General features: G+C 49.3%; 1 protein-coding gene across 1 annotated transcript in view; it reads right to left on the reverse strand.

Annotated features, from left to right (window-relative positions):
- Positions 1–1,436: 1,436 nt before the first annotated feature.
- Hlcs (holocarboxylase synthetase) overlaps positions 1,437–17,420 on the reverse strand; it is a 114,772-nt gene continuing 98,788 nt past the window's right edge. The window contains exons 3-7 of the mRNA XM_036203457.1: positions 14,465–14,532; positions 11,758–11,918; positions 5,763–5,877; positions 4,116–4,329; positions 1,437–3,136 (exon numbers count right to left, since the gene is read on the reverse strand). Coding sequence (XP_036059350.1) covers positions 2,965–3,136; positions 4,116–4,329; positions 5,763–5,877; positions 11,758–11,918; positions 14,465–14,532 — 730 coding nt within the window. The 3' untranslated portion in view covers positions 1,437–2,964. The remainder of the gene's footprint in view (positions 3,137–4,115; positions 4,330–5,762; positions 5,878–11,757; positions 11,919–14,464; positions 14,533–17,420) is intronic.

The raw sequence follows: 17,420 nt of genomic DNA on the forward strand, positions 1-17,420 counted from the left end.
GATCATGCTTAAATACTAAATAAAAATAGTGTAATCAAAAGCTACTGACTGTTTTAAATAATGACATGAGATTAAAAAAAGAATGAGCCTGAATCATAGTGAAAAATCTTAAAAGTTTATTTTGGTAGACTTGCTTTATAGGCATTGGTTTACAGTAATTCTTTTCAGAGATGATTCTTTGAAAAGCTAAAAAAATAAAAAATAGCAAAGGTTTACATTTTTGTTTATTTCAAAGATGCATAGTGATGAACCAGGAATGAGGATGTCCCATTTCTGCCAGGTCGGGAAAGCAAAGCTCCTAAGATGTCCCTCTTGGCATTCTGGAAGCACCCTGTGAGATAGGCCAGGGGACTACCACACAGTGTGCTAGGTGTAGGGGAACCCCCAGAGTCTGTGGTCCCTCACTGGGTGTGTATCTGACCAAGCTGCAAACAGGACATTGCTTCCACATTGGGTCATGTCATCATGCACAGTGAGATCCACAGGACACACATCTGCCCCTTCCAGCCCTCCCTGCCAGGGCTCCCTCACTGCTCTAGCTGGGTCATATGAAACCCAGTTTTTGCCATGTGTACCTTCCGACACAGGGCTTGGGGGTGTGTGGGATATGTAAGCAGCTTTACATCAGGAGTAACCTGCTCTAAAGCATATGCAGATTCTGAGTTGGGTGAGGAGACAGCAAAGTTTCCCTTAAGACTTTGTAAGGTTCCTTGCATCTCAGGCTGCTAAGTCTGCAGACACCCTTGCCTGGAGCAGGTTCTGCGGCTGCCTCCCCACCTCTATCAACAGAATGTTCTCTACGATGTGGACTTTGAAGTCTTTGGTTCATGTGAGGCAAAACCAGGATAATGGGAAGCATCTGCTTCAAGGCAACTTTCTCTCTCTCAAGAAAAGTGGGTGTCACGTTTGCATACTCTAGAACACCCCGGAACAGTGTAACTACTCAGAGGCCGCCATGGCCAGAACATCTCCGTCTGCTCTGGCATGACCACACTTCATTAGTTTTAACTTAGAGAAAGGAAATTAAATGATAACATTTTTTCCCAAAGTAGAACTACCCAGAATAGGCTTTCAGTTTAAAACAAAACAGCATGTTTTTCATTAAATAATCCCCCAAAGAAATTTAAAATGTAATGATGTCTGTCCTGAGAGATGGCGAGACTTGTATTACAAAGTCTGAGAGACGAAGCTTGCACCATCAGCCTGGAGATCTTCGTTCTCGAAGACATTTCACAGACGCCCTCTCAAGGGTCGGTCCATTTTGTAATTTCGGGGTGGTGTAGGGTTTTACTTAAACTTGCATGAATTAAAAAAAAAAAAAAAGACCTGAACTAAAATTACACACACACACACACACACACACACACACACACACACACACAAATCTTTTTTTGAGAAAATTTTTTAGTTGAAGTCTTATTTGCAAAAAAAAAAAAAAAAAAGTTACTTTTTAAAGTTCTTTTAAAGTTACATGCCCTCAAACATAAGTCAGGTTGGATTTACCATGTTATTTCTTGCTTCAAGTGGGGTTGTCTGTGCTAGGTTGAAGGCGGATGGGTTTTGTACTGAAAACCTCAGGTTTCTGGCCTGACTACATGCGGCCTGGATAAAGATGGTGCTCATTTACGATGAGGGGTCAGGTTCAAAGCTTTCACTCTGCTGCTTCTTCCCACCGACTGCAGTGTGGTGGGCAGGAAGCGGGAGAGCAGGCAGGAACTGGTTCTTTAGGCTGGGTAGTAATGGGTACAGTTCACAAACTCCACAGAGACGGGAGGTACATGGGAAGCACACGTACATCTGGAAACAAACCTAGAAAGGCTTCCTTTCCTTTGTTCTTCCATGGAGACGTTTAGCGCATCACAGTTTGAACATCTATTTTAAAGTCATGTGTGAGCACTTGGGCACATGTGCACACACACACACACACACACACACACACACACACACACACACCCTCCAAACTTCATCAATATCTCTTTCTTTCATGACAATATAAGGAAATGAGGCAGAAAATCTCGACTTGCAATACAGTGCCGCCACCCACTCCATCCCGCAGGAGGACAGCCCTGTGGGAATGCTCCACATTCTAACAGCCGGCAGCTGGTTTAATAGTTCCAAGAATCATCCCTCATGTGGGCAGAACAGTGAGCCTTTATCTCCAACCTGGGCTAAGCATCAGCCCCCAAAGAAGGTGCCATCTTGGCTTAAAAGCCTAAAACTTGGCACACCTGACCCTGGGAAGGAGTGCTCATTGCATAAGAGCAAAGTGAGAAACCTACCTGCCCCCCCAAGGCCACTGCAACCACACGGGGGGTGACTGCAGCCATGCGGTGTCACTGCAGCCACTGTTCAGTCCCGTGTTCCTGGACTACCACAGCACAGAAACTTCAGGTAGCCCGCCTTGATTAAGAAAAACAACAACTCCCCAGAAACAAATCAGAGAACAACCCAAGGTCTAGGCACCGCCGTGTGTTCTGGGAGAACCCCTCTGGAGGCTCACAGGCAGTGACGGTGGACCACTAACTCAGCATTCACCTGAGCTCAGCGCATTTGTTGTAACAGCCTTCACTACCTGGGAAGTACCTGCACTGCCTCTTCGCTATTTCCAGCTCTCTGCCCCTCATGTTCTCCTAGTAAGCGTAAGTGCAAGCCCATGTGGGAAAGATCACTTTGACACTGTGCAAGGCAAACCGAACTCCTAAGCTAAATTGAGTCTTCACCTGTCCGTCCTCACCAGATGCATCTTCAAACACCAAATACAGGCGCAGACATAAAAAGACAAAATAAAAACCCAAACCTGGGGGTGGGGTGGGGTAGGGGGCGGAGGCAGGGAACCAATAACCTGAAGAGCTAGCAAGTGACAGGGAGAAGACGCTGGCCTACAGCTCTGCATTCATTCCTCAGGCCCTAGGCAGGCAACGGCGGCGACAGCCAGGGCAGAGCCAAGCTGACTGGGGACGTGCACTAAGGTCGCTTGGGCAGGATGAGGTTTCTCAGCATGTCAAAGGAGTTGCCGTCTGGATGCACAGTCACAACCTCACCATCCTTCCGATGGACCTGCAGGAATCCGGAATCATCAAGGCCCACAATAGACACCTGTGGCCCCTCAGTGCTGCCCAGGCGGACTTGCTGACCACTGAAAATGGAGCACACCAACACCGGGGTCACAGGAGGCGACAGAAGGCTGGAACACAGGCCGAGTGACTATTCATTACAAGAGACGAGGGTCTCGGGGACAGGCTGTGGCTTATTAGAGCAAGCTCTGACTTTCTCTGTCCCTGTGAAATGTCTTAATACCTACTCAAGCAGCCACAGTGGCGGGGGCTGGGACCTCCACATACCACATCACACTAATTCTGACCCTATTGCTGATGATGTGGGAAAAGGAGGGACAAGAGAGGGCAATGGGGACCCGCGAATACGACCAAATTATATTGTAGGCATGCATGAAAGGTCAAAACAAAAACCCACCTTTTTTCAAATCAATGTATGCTAATTAAAATAAAGAAAGGAAAAGAAAAGAAAAACAGTATATAGGGACAGGCAAGAGCGGCCCAGCAGGTGAGGGACTTGCAGCATAGGCCTGGAGACGTGTGTGGGTTCAATGCTTGGAACCCAGTAAAGGTGGGAGGGGAGAACTACACAGTGCTGCCCACCTTCTCCTAAGTCTGAGGACACTGGCGTTATGGAAGGGTAGAGGCTTGTGTTACACGCTTGTGGCCCCCACACCTGAGCTGCAGGAGGATACCAGGAGCATTTGTTAGCACGTGGGGGCTGGCCTCAGCCCTAGAGCATAGATTCAGAAGATCCTAGGTACAGGCGAAGCTGCCATGGGTGCATGTGGAATCTCATTTTAAGGTCTAGAAGGTTCTACCACTTAGATGTATCTGACCACTCCTCACAGTTCACACTAAACTGCTCCGAGATGTTCTCGGTGCTGTGTCCTTCCCAGTGCCTCCTCCAGGATGCTGGTCCCTCTCACTCCTGACAAGGCTGAGTCAAGGGGCTTTTCCATCACAGAGTTAAAAATTAACCACCCAGGCTGATGCTCAGCCCTTCACGCTGGGAAACTGAAGCACTAACTTCAGGGAATTTAAACGAGAGAGGACACTGACCTGTGCAGCCAGTATTTATAATAGAGAGGAAGGACGCCATTGGGCCCTTGGTCCTGAAACCTGTCAATCAGTTTCTCCAGCACAGTCACCGCCTTGGCTATGAGAAAATCAGCTCGTAAGGGCTTCAGGCCTGTCTCGTGCTCCTTATTGTGCTCTTCGATGAGGTCGTTGATGCATATGGTAGGGTTACTGTTAGTCACATTAAATCCACAGCCTGGGCAGAAACAAACAAACAAAAGCAGCTTGACATTATTAGTGGTCCCCACCCTTCCTGACGCTGCAACCTTTTAATACAGCCCCTCATGGTGTGGTGACCCCCAACCATAAGATTATTCTGTTGCTACTTCATAACTGTAATTTGCTACTGTATGAATCATAATGTAAATATCGGATATGCAGGATGTCTGCTATGTGACCTTCCAAAGGTCATGACCCACAAATTGAGAAACTGCTGCTCTAGATAATGATGCAAATTCTCCCAGCATTCACACAATTAAAAGTCTGAGGGAGAATGAGATCAATTACTATCAACTTGGATTTGTCTGTCTAGAAGACAGACTATTCTGTTGTTCACCCTGAAACTTGCCCCTCTTGACTCTCCAGCCTCCAAAAGCTGTAAGAACGTAACTAAGCTACACATCCTGCCTCAACTTCCCCCTGACACCATCCTTCAGCCACTCGAAGCAATCCTCTGGCCTCAGCACCAGTGGCTGCTGTTTGGAATCTGCATATAGGACAATGGCTCATTTAAATATGGGGTGTGGAGCTTTAGAAGTATGAAGCAGCTTGCCTAGAAAAACACGGCCAGTTGGTAGCAGAGTTGGAAACGTGAGCCTGTGTTCTTTGGCACCCTCGACATGATCACATTTCTGTCTGTTGCTGATTTTTGAGTGGCAAGTGAGCGCTACTGGGAATTAGGAAGGTGGGTGGTGGGATGATCAGGGTCCTCAGACCTCCAGAAACTGCTGTGGAACCACCTCCTGCATGTGCTGGGGTGAAGCAGGCAGGGGCTCTGCCCCATTGCGACTCCCTGATTGTTTTGTTTTTGTTTTTGAAGGTTAAAAGGTAATTTCTCTTCTCGGCTAAGAATGCAAGGCGGCAGCAGGGTGTCTGAGCTTCACTCCTGTAGCTGTAATGAATGCCCCAACAGAAAGCAGAGACTAGGGCTGCCCATACTGGGCTGGGCTTTCCTGCATCGATGAACATCCTCAAGACAATTCCCCACCAACCCGAGACAGACATCCCTCATCCAGACTCTCTCCAGCCGGTTCTACCCTGCATCAGGTTGACAATTAAGCTAACCACCATAGACATCAATCACTGCTTATTATAAAATGTAATCATTGTAAAATATTTGTCTCCAGCGTCTCAAGTCCCGTGTGAAGCAGAACCATGGAAAGCCATCTGTGAGGTGTGATACCAATTTGGCAGTTTCCACGGCCCCAGACCGGGAACTGCTAAGCCCTGGAAGTGTTCTCAACTCGTCTGGTCCTCTCTGCATCCACGTCACACACTCTATAACCTAAGACTGAAAACATCATCTCACAATGACATCTGCTCTCTCAGGTACAGGCATGCATAAGACATTTTAATTTTTGTTGTTTTGTTAATATAACAAATGCTGGAGGAAGAGCTTTAAGAACTCACCGATAAGGATATAAAACGTTTCTCCCATAAGTGTTGAATTAACCAGAACTCCACCAATCTTCATGAGGTCACTGTAATAAATATCATTGGGCCACTTCACACGCAAGTTGACCTCCTAGAAGGAAATCTGCATGTTAATTAAGCAATAAACCACAGGGTAGCAAACAATGGGATGAAAGAGGAACAGAACACTCATGAGGGACCCGGTCCTTTCTCCTGCCTTAGACAGTTGACCACTTTGTGGGCATAATACAGTACTTTTCAAATGTATTTTATGTGCATGGCTGGTTTGCCTGCATGTGTGTCTGTGCACTATGCATGCCATGAAGGCCAGAAGAAGGTGCCAGAGCTCCCCAAGACTGGGGTTACACATAGTTGTGAGCTGCCATGTGGGTGCTGGGAATCAAACCCAGGTCCCTTGGAAGAGCAGCCATTGCTCTTAATCACTGAGCCATCTCTCCACCCCCAGGGAACCCAGTATTCAAGGCCCTGCTGGAGCTAGAATGTAAAATGCTGACAGAGCACACTCCATCCACTCAGCACCCTCCCCTGTTACCATCACTGTCTCTCACTGTCAAAACATCTTTGCACAACCCGAGGCTCAAGTAGAAGGATCGCAAATTTGAGGCCTGGTAGGAAAACATAACTTGTTCAAGGCCGGCCTGGGCAACTTAGGGAGACTCTTTTTCAAAGTGAAACTTGAAAAGGTGAGCTGGTGGTGTTAGCTCAGTGTAGCGCAGTGGCCTGGTAAGGATGCCTGGGCTCAGTCTCCAGTACTATAAACAACCAAAACAAACGCCCCAAACAGAACAACCAAAAGAGGAGAGATGCCTTCTAAATTTAATACATGAATATCTCAGCATCAGGAGGCAGGTGTGGGGGAGGGAGAGAACAATGTCCTCAGAGTTCTTTGCCCTTTAGAAGCCGTGACAGAGAAAGACGGCTCTGAATTGACAGGTAGGAGGTGTGGAGTGGACTGCCATAGAGCAGCAGGGGGTCCAGCTCACTAAGCCCTTAGAGCGGTAGTTCTCAACCTGTGGGTCGGGACCCCTTTGTAGCAGGGCTCACTTAAGATTGTCTTGCATATCAGATGTTTACATTATGATTCATAACAGTAGCAAGATCACAGTTACAGTGAAAACAATGATGGGGGGTTCACCGTGACAGGAGGAACTGTGTTAAAGGGTCACAGCATTAGGAAGAGTGAGAACCACCGGCTTAGAGAGCACCTTGTCAACAGGGGACTTGGGTACAGCAATGGATCTGTCCTATGGCCAGAGACTCCACTGTGAAGGGTATGGTAGGTATGCTGGGATCTGTCTGTGCCCTGGTCAATGCAGAATGGACAACGGTGGGCACCTCCTGGTTCGAGGCCTCCCAGACCTCAACTTGACCCCTGGAAACACAGACTGGACTAGAGCAAGAGCCTGACTCCTAGATCTTGTCCGGTAGCTGCGCTGGGTCATGGGTGGGCAAATGAAATTCTTATGGAGCCGTGAAGCTGGAAGGAGACACAGCTAACTAAAAGCCGGGAACAAGAGACTGGTTGCCCGGTCTGTGGGACTGGCGATACTCCACACACTCTGTGGCCGAGGCACAGTACCAAGCCTTTCCTAGCCCCCTGTGCCCTGTGCTGGTCTGCATCTCTCTCCCATTTAGATTTACAGGGCTCCGGAGCTGACACCTCACGGCGGCGGCGGCGGCGGCTGGGGACTCAGGCCCACAGCTTTCCAGCACCCAGCCTAGGTGCTTAGAGCGATGCCATGTGACCTGCTGTTGCCACCAAATCCCTTCTTCTCCTTCCAGACTCTCGTGGTACTGCGCTTTGGAAGCCCCAACACAAGCGTCCAAATTGAGACTAAAGAGCAGCCACAGAAAAGACCAGAGTGCTGCTGAGGCCGGGGTGCTCACAAGGGTCTTCACTATTCTTGTCTGGAGCCCAGGTCCTCAGTGCTGAGCATCTGGCAACCCCAGGAGACAAGGGGGCAGCCTGGCTGAGCACTGGTGTTCAGACAGTGAGGCTGGGGTGCTGTTCCCCATCTTCTCACACGCAGGACAGCCCCAAATGACCAAGACGGCAGCATCACTAAGGCTGACAGACCAGTCCCCAAAACCTGCAAGATGGATCTTTGCTCTTCATGCTCCCAAGGCCTGCTCTCTCTCCTCTTGTGCTCCCCCTCCTCCCCCTGTGCTCCCCCTCCTCCCCCTGTGCTCACCCTCCTCCCCCTGTGCTCTTATGCTCACCCTCCTCCCCCTGTGCTCTTGTGCTCACCCTCCTCCCCTCTGTGCTCCCCATTATGGCCGTGGCAATGAGATCAAGTCCCCATCACCCACATGGCTTGGGCCAGGATTCTCTCCAGTGGCAGTGGCTTCCTTCTGAGCTGACCCTGTGCTCCAGCCCTGGCCTGACTTTCAGTTTCTGTTTGTGTTCAGGAAGGTTCTCCGTCAGGCAAAGGAGAACATCTGCCCCACTGTGAAGAATGACCCGAGGAACTGCTTTCCTCTTCCCCCATGGCCTGCTGACTGAATGATTTTGAAACAGGGCTTCATGTAGCCCAGGCTGTCCTCCAATTCTGTATGTAGCCAAGGATGACTCTGAAGTTCTGAACCTCCTGCCTGCACCTCCCAAGGGCTGGATCACAGGTGTGAGCAACCACACTCTGTTTATGTGCCAGCGTGGGGAATGGAACCCAGGGTCGCGTGCATGCTGGGCAAGCCTCTACCAACTGAGTTACATTCCATGTTTGGTCATTTATTCCAACAATCCCTGTGACTTCTTATATGTAAAGTTCGACGGCCCACACAGACCCAAGTAAAACAAATTCTGTCTTCAAACTTCTGGGAACTCATGGGTGAGGGAACAGGGTACACAAGACTCTCTCTCAATGAAACCTAAGTCTGTGCTTTTGCCTAGAGGAAGGAATGTTGGGAAAGGAACTTTAGCTCCCAGGGAAGGAGGAAGGACTGTACTACCACACCGAGGGAAGAAGTGGGGGCGGGGGTGAGGAGGGCTCTGGGAGTCTGGCCAAGGGCAGGGAGAGAAGCCACAGAGAGAGGAGGCAGGCAGCCTGGGACTGGGAGGAGGGCACATCCCAGTGACACCGAGTTAGTGTGCAGGAATCGATCCTGGTTTGTATGCTGACAGTGACACCCAACTAAGGACAGGCTGTCACCCCTTCAAAGGCCAGAGAGAGAGGGAACTCAACCATGCAGTAGCTGTTCTATGTAGGTCAACTCAGCTACATCAAACTCCAGTCACGGAGGTCAGGTAAGCCCAGAGAAACAAACAACTTATGTCCTTTCTCGTGTGTGGCCCCAGCTGCGGATCTTCAGTTTTGTGAGTTTAACTTGAAGCACCGTCGGATGCCAGGAACTTATAAAGTGGGGGAGGCGGGAGGGGGTACAGGAAAGGCAAGGACGGCAGAACCAGGAAAATTAGGAGCCACACCATGGGGGAGGTCTAAGCAGTGAGGGAGAAGGGCTTTGGGAGTGCAAAGCACGGGGTGGGGCGGGGTGGAGAATTAACCCAAATAAAGGGACTATGAAAAGACATGTGGCCCCCTCCCTAGGAGTTACTGCTCAGGGAGGCTCCCAAGGCTCCCAAAACAACAGGGGCTATTTGCCACTTACCCTTGGCGGCTAACTGAATAGGAAGACCCTAGTGGTCTTACTAAATGGTCATGTTGTCAGACTGCCACGTAACTATTTATGTTTATACCCATAGATCTGTGCTGTTCTCAACCTTGATCAGAGACATTTCTTTCTGTAGAAGGCAGTGGTTAATGTAATACAGAACTCACAACTGACCAAAACACTAAGAATCAGTGACCCCAAGTGTTTAGCCCTGAATAGACATCTATGAGAAATCCCTACTTCTCTAGGCTCAGGAAACATCAAGTAAGATGGAGCAGGAAGAATCCCAGAGCCAGAGGATGAGGAGGACTTCCGTGAAACGCTGTCTCCTGCGGTCACCTGTGAAAGACCTGTGCAAGGTTGAACCAGAAAAAATTCCAGTATGGATGGGGACAGGAATCACGGAACCCTAACCCTAGTTGGGAAGCTCTTACAGTTACGGATGCTGGAGGAGGGAGACTCACTTTCCTTTGGGGCCGTGGCCACGGGTGGGTTGTCTGTCCTCGAGTGAACTTAGTGTATTATTTTAAAAAGTAAGAAAATGAAGCTGAGAGGAATGTGTTAGGAGAAGGTGGGGCGACTTGGAGGCATGAGGTAGGGGGAATGGACATGATTAAAATACATTGCACAAAGGTAAAATAAAATAACTGCGCTCCAAATAGAACTTGTCTCACACAGGTAAGGGTGAGGCTGACAACCTTGGAATAGTCAGATCACCAGTGGCAACTGTCCCCAACAACCTGTCACCACGGAGTGAGCTTCCTCTCCCCTCCCAGTCTATGGCCCTGCGCCCCGACACCACCTCTGCACACAGCAGGGGCGCCAAGAAGGCACCAAGTGAACCAGTGAGGCAGCAAGGTAGAAGTCAAAGCCGTGACCAAGGGACTCAGTCTCACGTTGTGTTCTAGACTCAGAGTTTGACTTGCTGAAGACGGACTATCTTCCCGCAAGGGTTAAATGTCCTGGGCCTACTACAAAGGGTTACATTCTCGGCACCTCCTATGAGATCAAGGGCACAGCTCAGGTGCCTGGAAGGTCTGTGACGCTCTGATGGGCCCAGAACTCATCACACAGTCATGATGTGGGGTGCCTGGTAATGGACACCCCTGCTGGTCAGTGACCTCACCTTGTGAGGTGAAGGTGGACCTCAGAATCGGCAGCATCAGTGGGACAGCAAAGACACTGGCCACATGGGAGGAAACAGGGAGATGCAGAAGGTTCAGACACACCAAGAGCTGTGTTTCTCAAATCTCACTTAAGGAACCAACATAGCCTTTAAAAACAAACAAAAAATCCTTGATCTAAGAGCTGACGGTGGGAGCGAGGCCAGGAGCATCTCCTCTTCACGGCCACATGAAGCTGTCACAGCCATGCTTCAGGTGCACATGGAAGTGGAGACAGGCATGGAAGAAAGGCTCTGGCGCCGATTTCATCATTCTCTCTCTCGTCTCTTAACAAGACACCACAGCAGTCTGAAGAGGAGTGTCACCCATAGACGGACGGATCTGAAAAACTGGTTCCCAGTTGGTGGTGCTGTCTGTGGAGGCTTTAGGTTGGGCAGGCTTGCTGGAGGGTGTCTGTCGCTAGGAGCTTTGAGGTAAAGAGCCTTGCCTACTTCCTGTTTGCCCTCTCTACTTCCTGCTTGTGGCTGAGGAGATGAGCTCCCAGCTTCCTCTTCCTGCTGCTATGCCAGCCATGGCAGCCATGCCTCCCTGCCACGATGAACTCTCATCTCCCTGAAACCGGAAACCAGAACAAACACTTTCTTCCGGAAGTCACCTTGCTCACAGTGTTCTAACAACAAGGCTGGCACCAGGAGTGGGGTTGGAGTCGGGCAGTGACAGGATGTCAGCACACCTGTCCTTGCAGTGCGGGAAGACAGCACCAAACGAACCTGGCCTTGAACTCCATCAACCACAGACAAAGAGCAGCTCTGCTGAGTGGAGATGAGGAGGGTAGGGGGAGGTGGGAGAAGTAATTTAGGTCCACAAAACAGCCTTTTTCTAAAACAAAAACAAACAAACAAACAAACAAACAAACAAAACAAAACAAAACAAAAAAACCTGATACAACGTTTTCATTAAAAGAAGAAAAGCGTGTTCTTACTGGGACCCTGAGAAACCAGATAAACAGCCGTGAGGGATTCTGGGAAATGTTCTGTGGAAGCAATCACCCACAGCAACACTGGAAATGCAGGCATGTCAGCCAAATGCTCTATCCCCAGACCAGGGCCGGGGCCAGAACTATGCACTCTAAATGGTGACAGGCTTTGTGACAAACCAAACACCCAAGTGCTGCCACAAATGCAAAAGGCCACGCTGGAGGCTTCCCGGGAGGCGGAGGACAAAGAAGCTGCCCTTACCTCATACTCTGGGATGGACCGCACCGCCTCCACGACAGCCAGGGACATCAAATGCTGGACGAATGGAATCCTCTGTCCCAGCTGTGACCTCAGGGGAATGGAGACCAGCAGAGTGAAGAGGGCACACCCCACAGGACTCAGCCAGGCATTCGGGCCCCTTCCTGGAAGATAAACCAAACCCCCTGAGAACACTGTTCACCGTGCGGACAAGCCCAGACAACAGTGTCTCAACGCCACACACCTGACGTCTGTCCTACCTGAGTCTATTCGTCTTAGTGACACACCTTGATATGCTGGGCTTAACTCAACACAAGAAGGATGCTTTGGGGTCTGGGCAGAAAACTCATTTGGTAAATAAAGTTCTTGCCATACAGGAGTGAGGACCTGAGTTTAGTCTCCAGTGTTTGTATAAAAACTTGGGTCTAGGGGCCTGTTGGTTTGGACTTACAATACCAGTGTTGCAGAGATAGATAAGAAGGGGCTCCCTGGCCAGGACAGTCTAGCCGAATCTGCAAGTCCCACCGTCTCAAAAAATAAGGTGCCTAGCCCCCAAGGAACAACACTGAAGGTGGCCCCCTGGTTCTCACATGCACAGACCTGTACACTTATCTGCACCTACATGTGCACCCCTTACCACAAAGCTGCTGCTGAGACACAGCATAACTCCCTGCCTCTGTTTTCTACTCCGGACAGTCAATGTCTTATAGCGTCTGAAGGCTGTGCTAAAGATGGTCATGTGGATGAAAATAGCAAGTAGGGGAACCAGACAAGCTACTGACCCACAGAACCTTCTGGAAATGCCTTCTGAAGAGTGATCCTTCCTGCAGTACTGGCTGTGTGGCCCAAGTACACCCAAGCCCAGAGGTGTGCCTTAGAAACAGTGGTGTTATTTTAGGTTTCAAACTGCCTTAGTTCTAGGGTTGAATCTGGAGCTTTGTGCATGTCAGGCAAGTCCCAGCCTAAGCTACAGGCTCTTACCCAAATATTTAAAGTTGTTTTAAAAATCAGTCCCTGGGCGCTGGAGAGACAGCTCAGTCTGTAAAGTACTTAGGCACAAGCCTGAGAACCAGAGTTCGAATCCACAGCATCCATATAAAAGGCCAGGCATGGGGCAGGGCAGATGGTTTTGTGAATCAAGGGATTGCCACACAAGCAGGAAGCTTGGGATACAGACAAAGGGGAAACCTGGTGCTGGCTAGCTAGACTAGCTAGAAATGGAGAACTCCAGGGTCACTGAGAGACCCCGCTGCAATAAACAAACTGAAGAGTGACCGAGGTTCGTTCACACACACACACACACACACACACACACACACACACACACAGAGAGAGAGAGAGAGAGAGAGAGAGAGAAAGAGAGAGAGACAGAGACAGAGACAGACAGACAGACAGACAGACATGGTGGTCTCCTCGTCTGTAACCCAAGTATTGTAGAGATGCAGGCAGGCAGGTGGATTCTTGGGGACTTGGGAGCCAGCTAGTCTAGCCTATAGGTGAGGTCCAGGTTCGGTGAGAGGAACACACTTGACATTGACCTCTTGTCTGTACACGAGTGCATACATACTTTCATATATGTGCATGCACACACACAAATGCACATGCATGTATCACATAACCCCCCCCACACACACACACACACACACACGATACCTGACAGCAACTCTCTAAGCTGCTACTTGTTTTTTAAAATTGAAGTTAGGAAAAGAATATAATCAAAATGAGAGGTATAGTTTAATCAAAATTCTTTTGAGTATCTTTTTAAGTAATCTATCATCTCTGGTGGGTGTTGAGTGGTGTGTACCTGTAAGCCCTGCACTTGGGAGGCTGCATCAGGAAGTTTGGGAGCTGAAAGTCAGCCTGAACTACATGGCTAGCTATCATGATTATATATATTGTCAAATCTCACAACTATTACACAATATATTTTCTTCATCTTATGTTCAAAGGAGTGGAAAGCAGCAGACTCCCATCTCTTTGCCCTGAGTGAGGAGGGGATGTGGGTGGGCCTGGTGTTGGCCTGAGGAAACATGACCCACGTTCCCGTAAAGCCTCCTCTGTGCCTCCTGCAGACACAGGCAGGCTCTCTGCCCTTGTGGATCCCACCATGGCTCTGGGAGGGCGCTGATTCTTGATCTTCAAGCAGAAGGTGGTAGGAACCCAGACTGGCTCCTTATTCTCGAGCAGCGCTGGGTACCAGCTGGTGGGGGCGGTGAGTGGGAGGCCTCTGGATGCTATGCTTTTTACAGATTCCAACAGACCCTTACTGAGGACCTGGAGGAGACTGAATGTCTCAGAACTCCGTGTCCATCACAGCCTGCAGGATATGCAGGGAACGCAGGTGACCAGGTGTGACAGCCACCAAATGCAAACACTGCATGATTAACAAAGAGTGGACTGGGAGAACACGTGTGTTCTACTAGGGTCCAATCTGTCCTTGTCCATCTCCCTTTCCCCTGCCCCATTTCAGAGGAGGGGGTGGCTATTAAAATGGAAAGACTCTAACTCAAGACAGCTCAGGGTTCATCACACACTGAGCTCTCCAGCACACACTGAGCTCTCCAGCACACACTGAGCTCTCCAGCACACACTGAGCTCTCCTGCACACACTGAGCTCTCCAGCACACACTGAGCTCTCCTGCACACACTGAGCTCTCCAGCACACACTGAGCTCTCCAGCCAGGAGACTCACAGATTTTTGATGACTGACCTTTGCCCTGGGTCTGCCGAACAGCAATGGCGATTAAACCCATTTCCTGTGGCATCTCAAACATCAACCTGCAAATGGTGGGAAAAACTGGTCAGTTAGAACGGACACACAGAGGAGGGTAAACAGCTGGGACAGGAGAGGGAAGCGTGTGCCTGTACATGGTGGCCAGGAAGGGCCAACCGTCGCAGAGCTGTAATTGGGAGGGGTACTGCTTCCCTTCACAGCCTGGTGGGACCGGGGACAGGGGTGAAGAGAATGCCACCGAAGAGCAAGAGAGGGGGGCAGGGTGACCTGCCTGGCAGGTGCTCAGTTTGGCTGCATCAGGGCACAGTTCTTGGATGACTTTATCAAGCTGTTTCCCTTACGTCATATCTACCTTGAAGTGACAACAGCCATTCCTGACATTTGTTTCTACTTACAGTGAGTTTCTGCTCAAACCTGCACCCGTTTCTGATTACTCAGAAAACCAATATGCCAGCAGTAAAGCATTTAAGAGATGCCCCATCCCCCCGAGAACCAATTATGCTTTAATTGTAGTAAATAAATCGACACCTTCTGAGAATTCCCGAGAACCCTGATCTACGTGGGCCTCAGTTCTGCTTTTAAAACAGTTTCATTGAAAAGAATACAAACTTCTCGGGAGTTAAGTACCAAGTGTACTTATGCACACCTCTACCCGACCAGCCAACATTAGGTTCAAAAAAGAAAGAAAGTGGAAAATGCTCACACCCAACCAAGGCCCTCACTCCATCTCCTCCATGTTACTTTCTCTGCATTTTCTTCCCATATTGAGACCTTCCCAGCTGCTGCTGATCTGGCACTGAGCAGACACAGTTCAGAGTGGGGTATTATCGGCCAAAGACACACATCTTCTCCTGTCAGTGCAGTGGGGCAGTCTCTTTCAATTTTGTTGTTGTTGTTGTTTGTTTTTTGAGACAGGGTTTCTCTGTGTAGCTTTGTGCCTTTCCTGGAACTCGCTTTGGAGACCACCAGGCTGGCCTCGAACTCACAGAGATCTGCCTGCCTCTGCCTCCCGAGTGCTGGGATTAAAGGCGTGCACCACCAATGCCCAGCTCTTTCAATTTTATCTATCATCTATGTATCTATCTATTATCATCAATCTATCTCTGTTATCTATAATCTGTCTATCTACCTACCTATCATCTATCTACCTATCTATCAATCATCTACCTACCTATTATCATGAATCTATCTCTATTTTCTATCTATCATCTATCTATTTACCATCCATCCATCCATCCATCCATCCATCCATCCATCCATCCATCCATCCTCCATCATCTGTGGGAGGAGAGAGGCTAAACAAGGCAGAGGGTGTGTCCTGTATTTAAAAATCATATGTCAGTCTGAAGTGTTCCTCTACACTCTTGCAAGACTGAACCCCGTAAAGCAGTGCTTCTCAACCTGTGAATGACCCTTTCACAGGGTCATGTAAGACCACTGGATAACACAGACATTTACATCATGATTCGTGACAGTAAATTATGCCCCATAGAAATAGCAATGAAAATAATTGTATGGTGGGCATCACTGTGAGGACCTGTATTGAAGGACCGCAGTACTAGGAAGGTTGAGAACCTCTGCTGTACAGTAAGTCTGCGTCCTGAGAAGCTCTCCACCCTCTCCTGCAGGCTAAAGGAGCCCCTAGGAGAAGAAAACTGCTTAAAAACCAACACACACCCCCTACCTCCTGCCTCTCCAAGGTGGGCAGTACCCGCCTGGGGGAGAAGCCTAAGGATTCTTTGCTTGTAAAGGGGCCATCAGGTGGGCAGGGTCTGGCCGGTGCGACAGTGGGGTCTTCCTCATAAGCTTCAAGAGCACAACACAGCACTTGGAGGAAAACCAACTTGTGCGTAAGCACATGAACACACCCCCACAGTACTCCTCTGGGACACTATGAACAACCCACGGAGGTAGAATACGCCTCTCCACCCCGGGCACCAGGAATGAACTGTCCTCCGCCTGTGCTGGACAAACGGCAATCCTAAGAAGTGTTCTTTGTCCTGTGGCAAGTTAACATGATCTCGGAGGAATTTCTGCTTTCTAGAAGGTCCCATCCCTGATGCCCAGAATCCTGGGGCGAATAAGGGACAAGGAGGAGGATGCGATTTAGTACTGTGAGCAGACCGCAGAAGCTCCATAGATGGCAGGTAATCTAGAATGTTCTTTAAACATGTGGACAGTAGACATTCAAGGGCTACACACAGCCAGCAATGGAAAGGAGTGGGGACTAGGGCTGCAGGAGTACTAGCAGTTCAGAAGCCAAACGCAGACGTCTAGAACAAAGAGAACGATTAAGGGAACACATGCACTAAACTGCTTGAGGCTTGGCAGCACTTAACAGGACCGATTGATGAGCAGAGCGAGCCTGTGCTGCTGAGGCCAGAGGAAATTCTGTGAGGGAGACAACAGAGGAAGGAGCTAATGCCTGTGTGAGACAACTGGAGGCAGCCAGATTTATTTGTGCTATCCGAGATAACTCTGGGGGCCAAGCCGCACGGCTCATGGTCAACAAAGGAGCTTTTATGAACTTCATCAATGCTGCATTTCTGAAAATGAAGTTGCTGTAGTCTGCTTAGAGAAAAAGAACCATGGATGCATTCCGTTCTTCCTCAATGCCCTTGAAGACAGAAAGACGTCTACAGGAGTGAGGGTTGCATAATCTTTACCTACCAGCCCCACTGCTGTATTTTATTTTGTGGCTGGCAAAGCTGTGGGCTAAAAGCTTTGGGCTATGTGCCCTCACTGCTGTACCAAAGGGGACACCGAGGAAAAGCTCCGTTTGTGTGGAGGTCTGTAAATCCCCACTCTGAATGCCCAGGTCACAGAAGGTGTCACGGTACCCAGGGGTGCCCTGCCAAGACTGTCCCAACTTTCACATGGTCAATATGATAAAGTTTTGATACAAATACAGATCCAGAAGACAGGCCAGGAG

The sequence above is a fragment of the Onychomys torridus genome, chromosome 12 (assembly GCF_903995425.1).
Source record: "Onychomys torridus chromosome 12, mOncTor1.1, whole genome shotgun sequence".
In the NCBI taxonomy this organism is placed as follows: domain Eukaryota; kingdom Metazoa; phylum Chordata; class Mammalia; order Rodentia; family Cricetidae; genus Onychomys; species Onychomys torridus.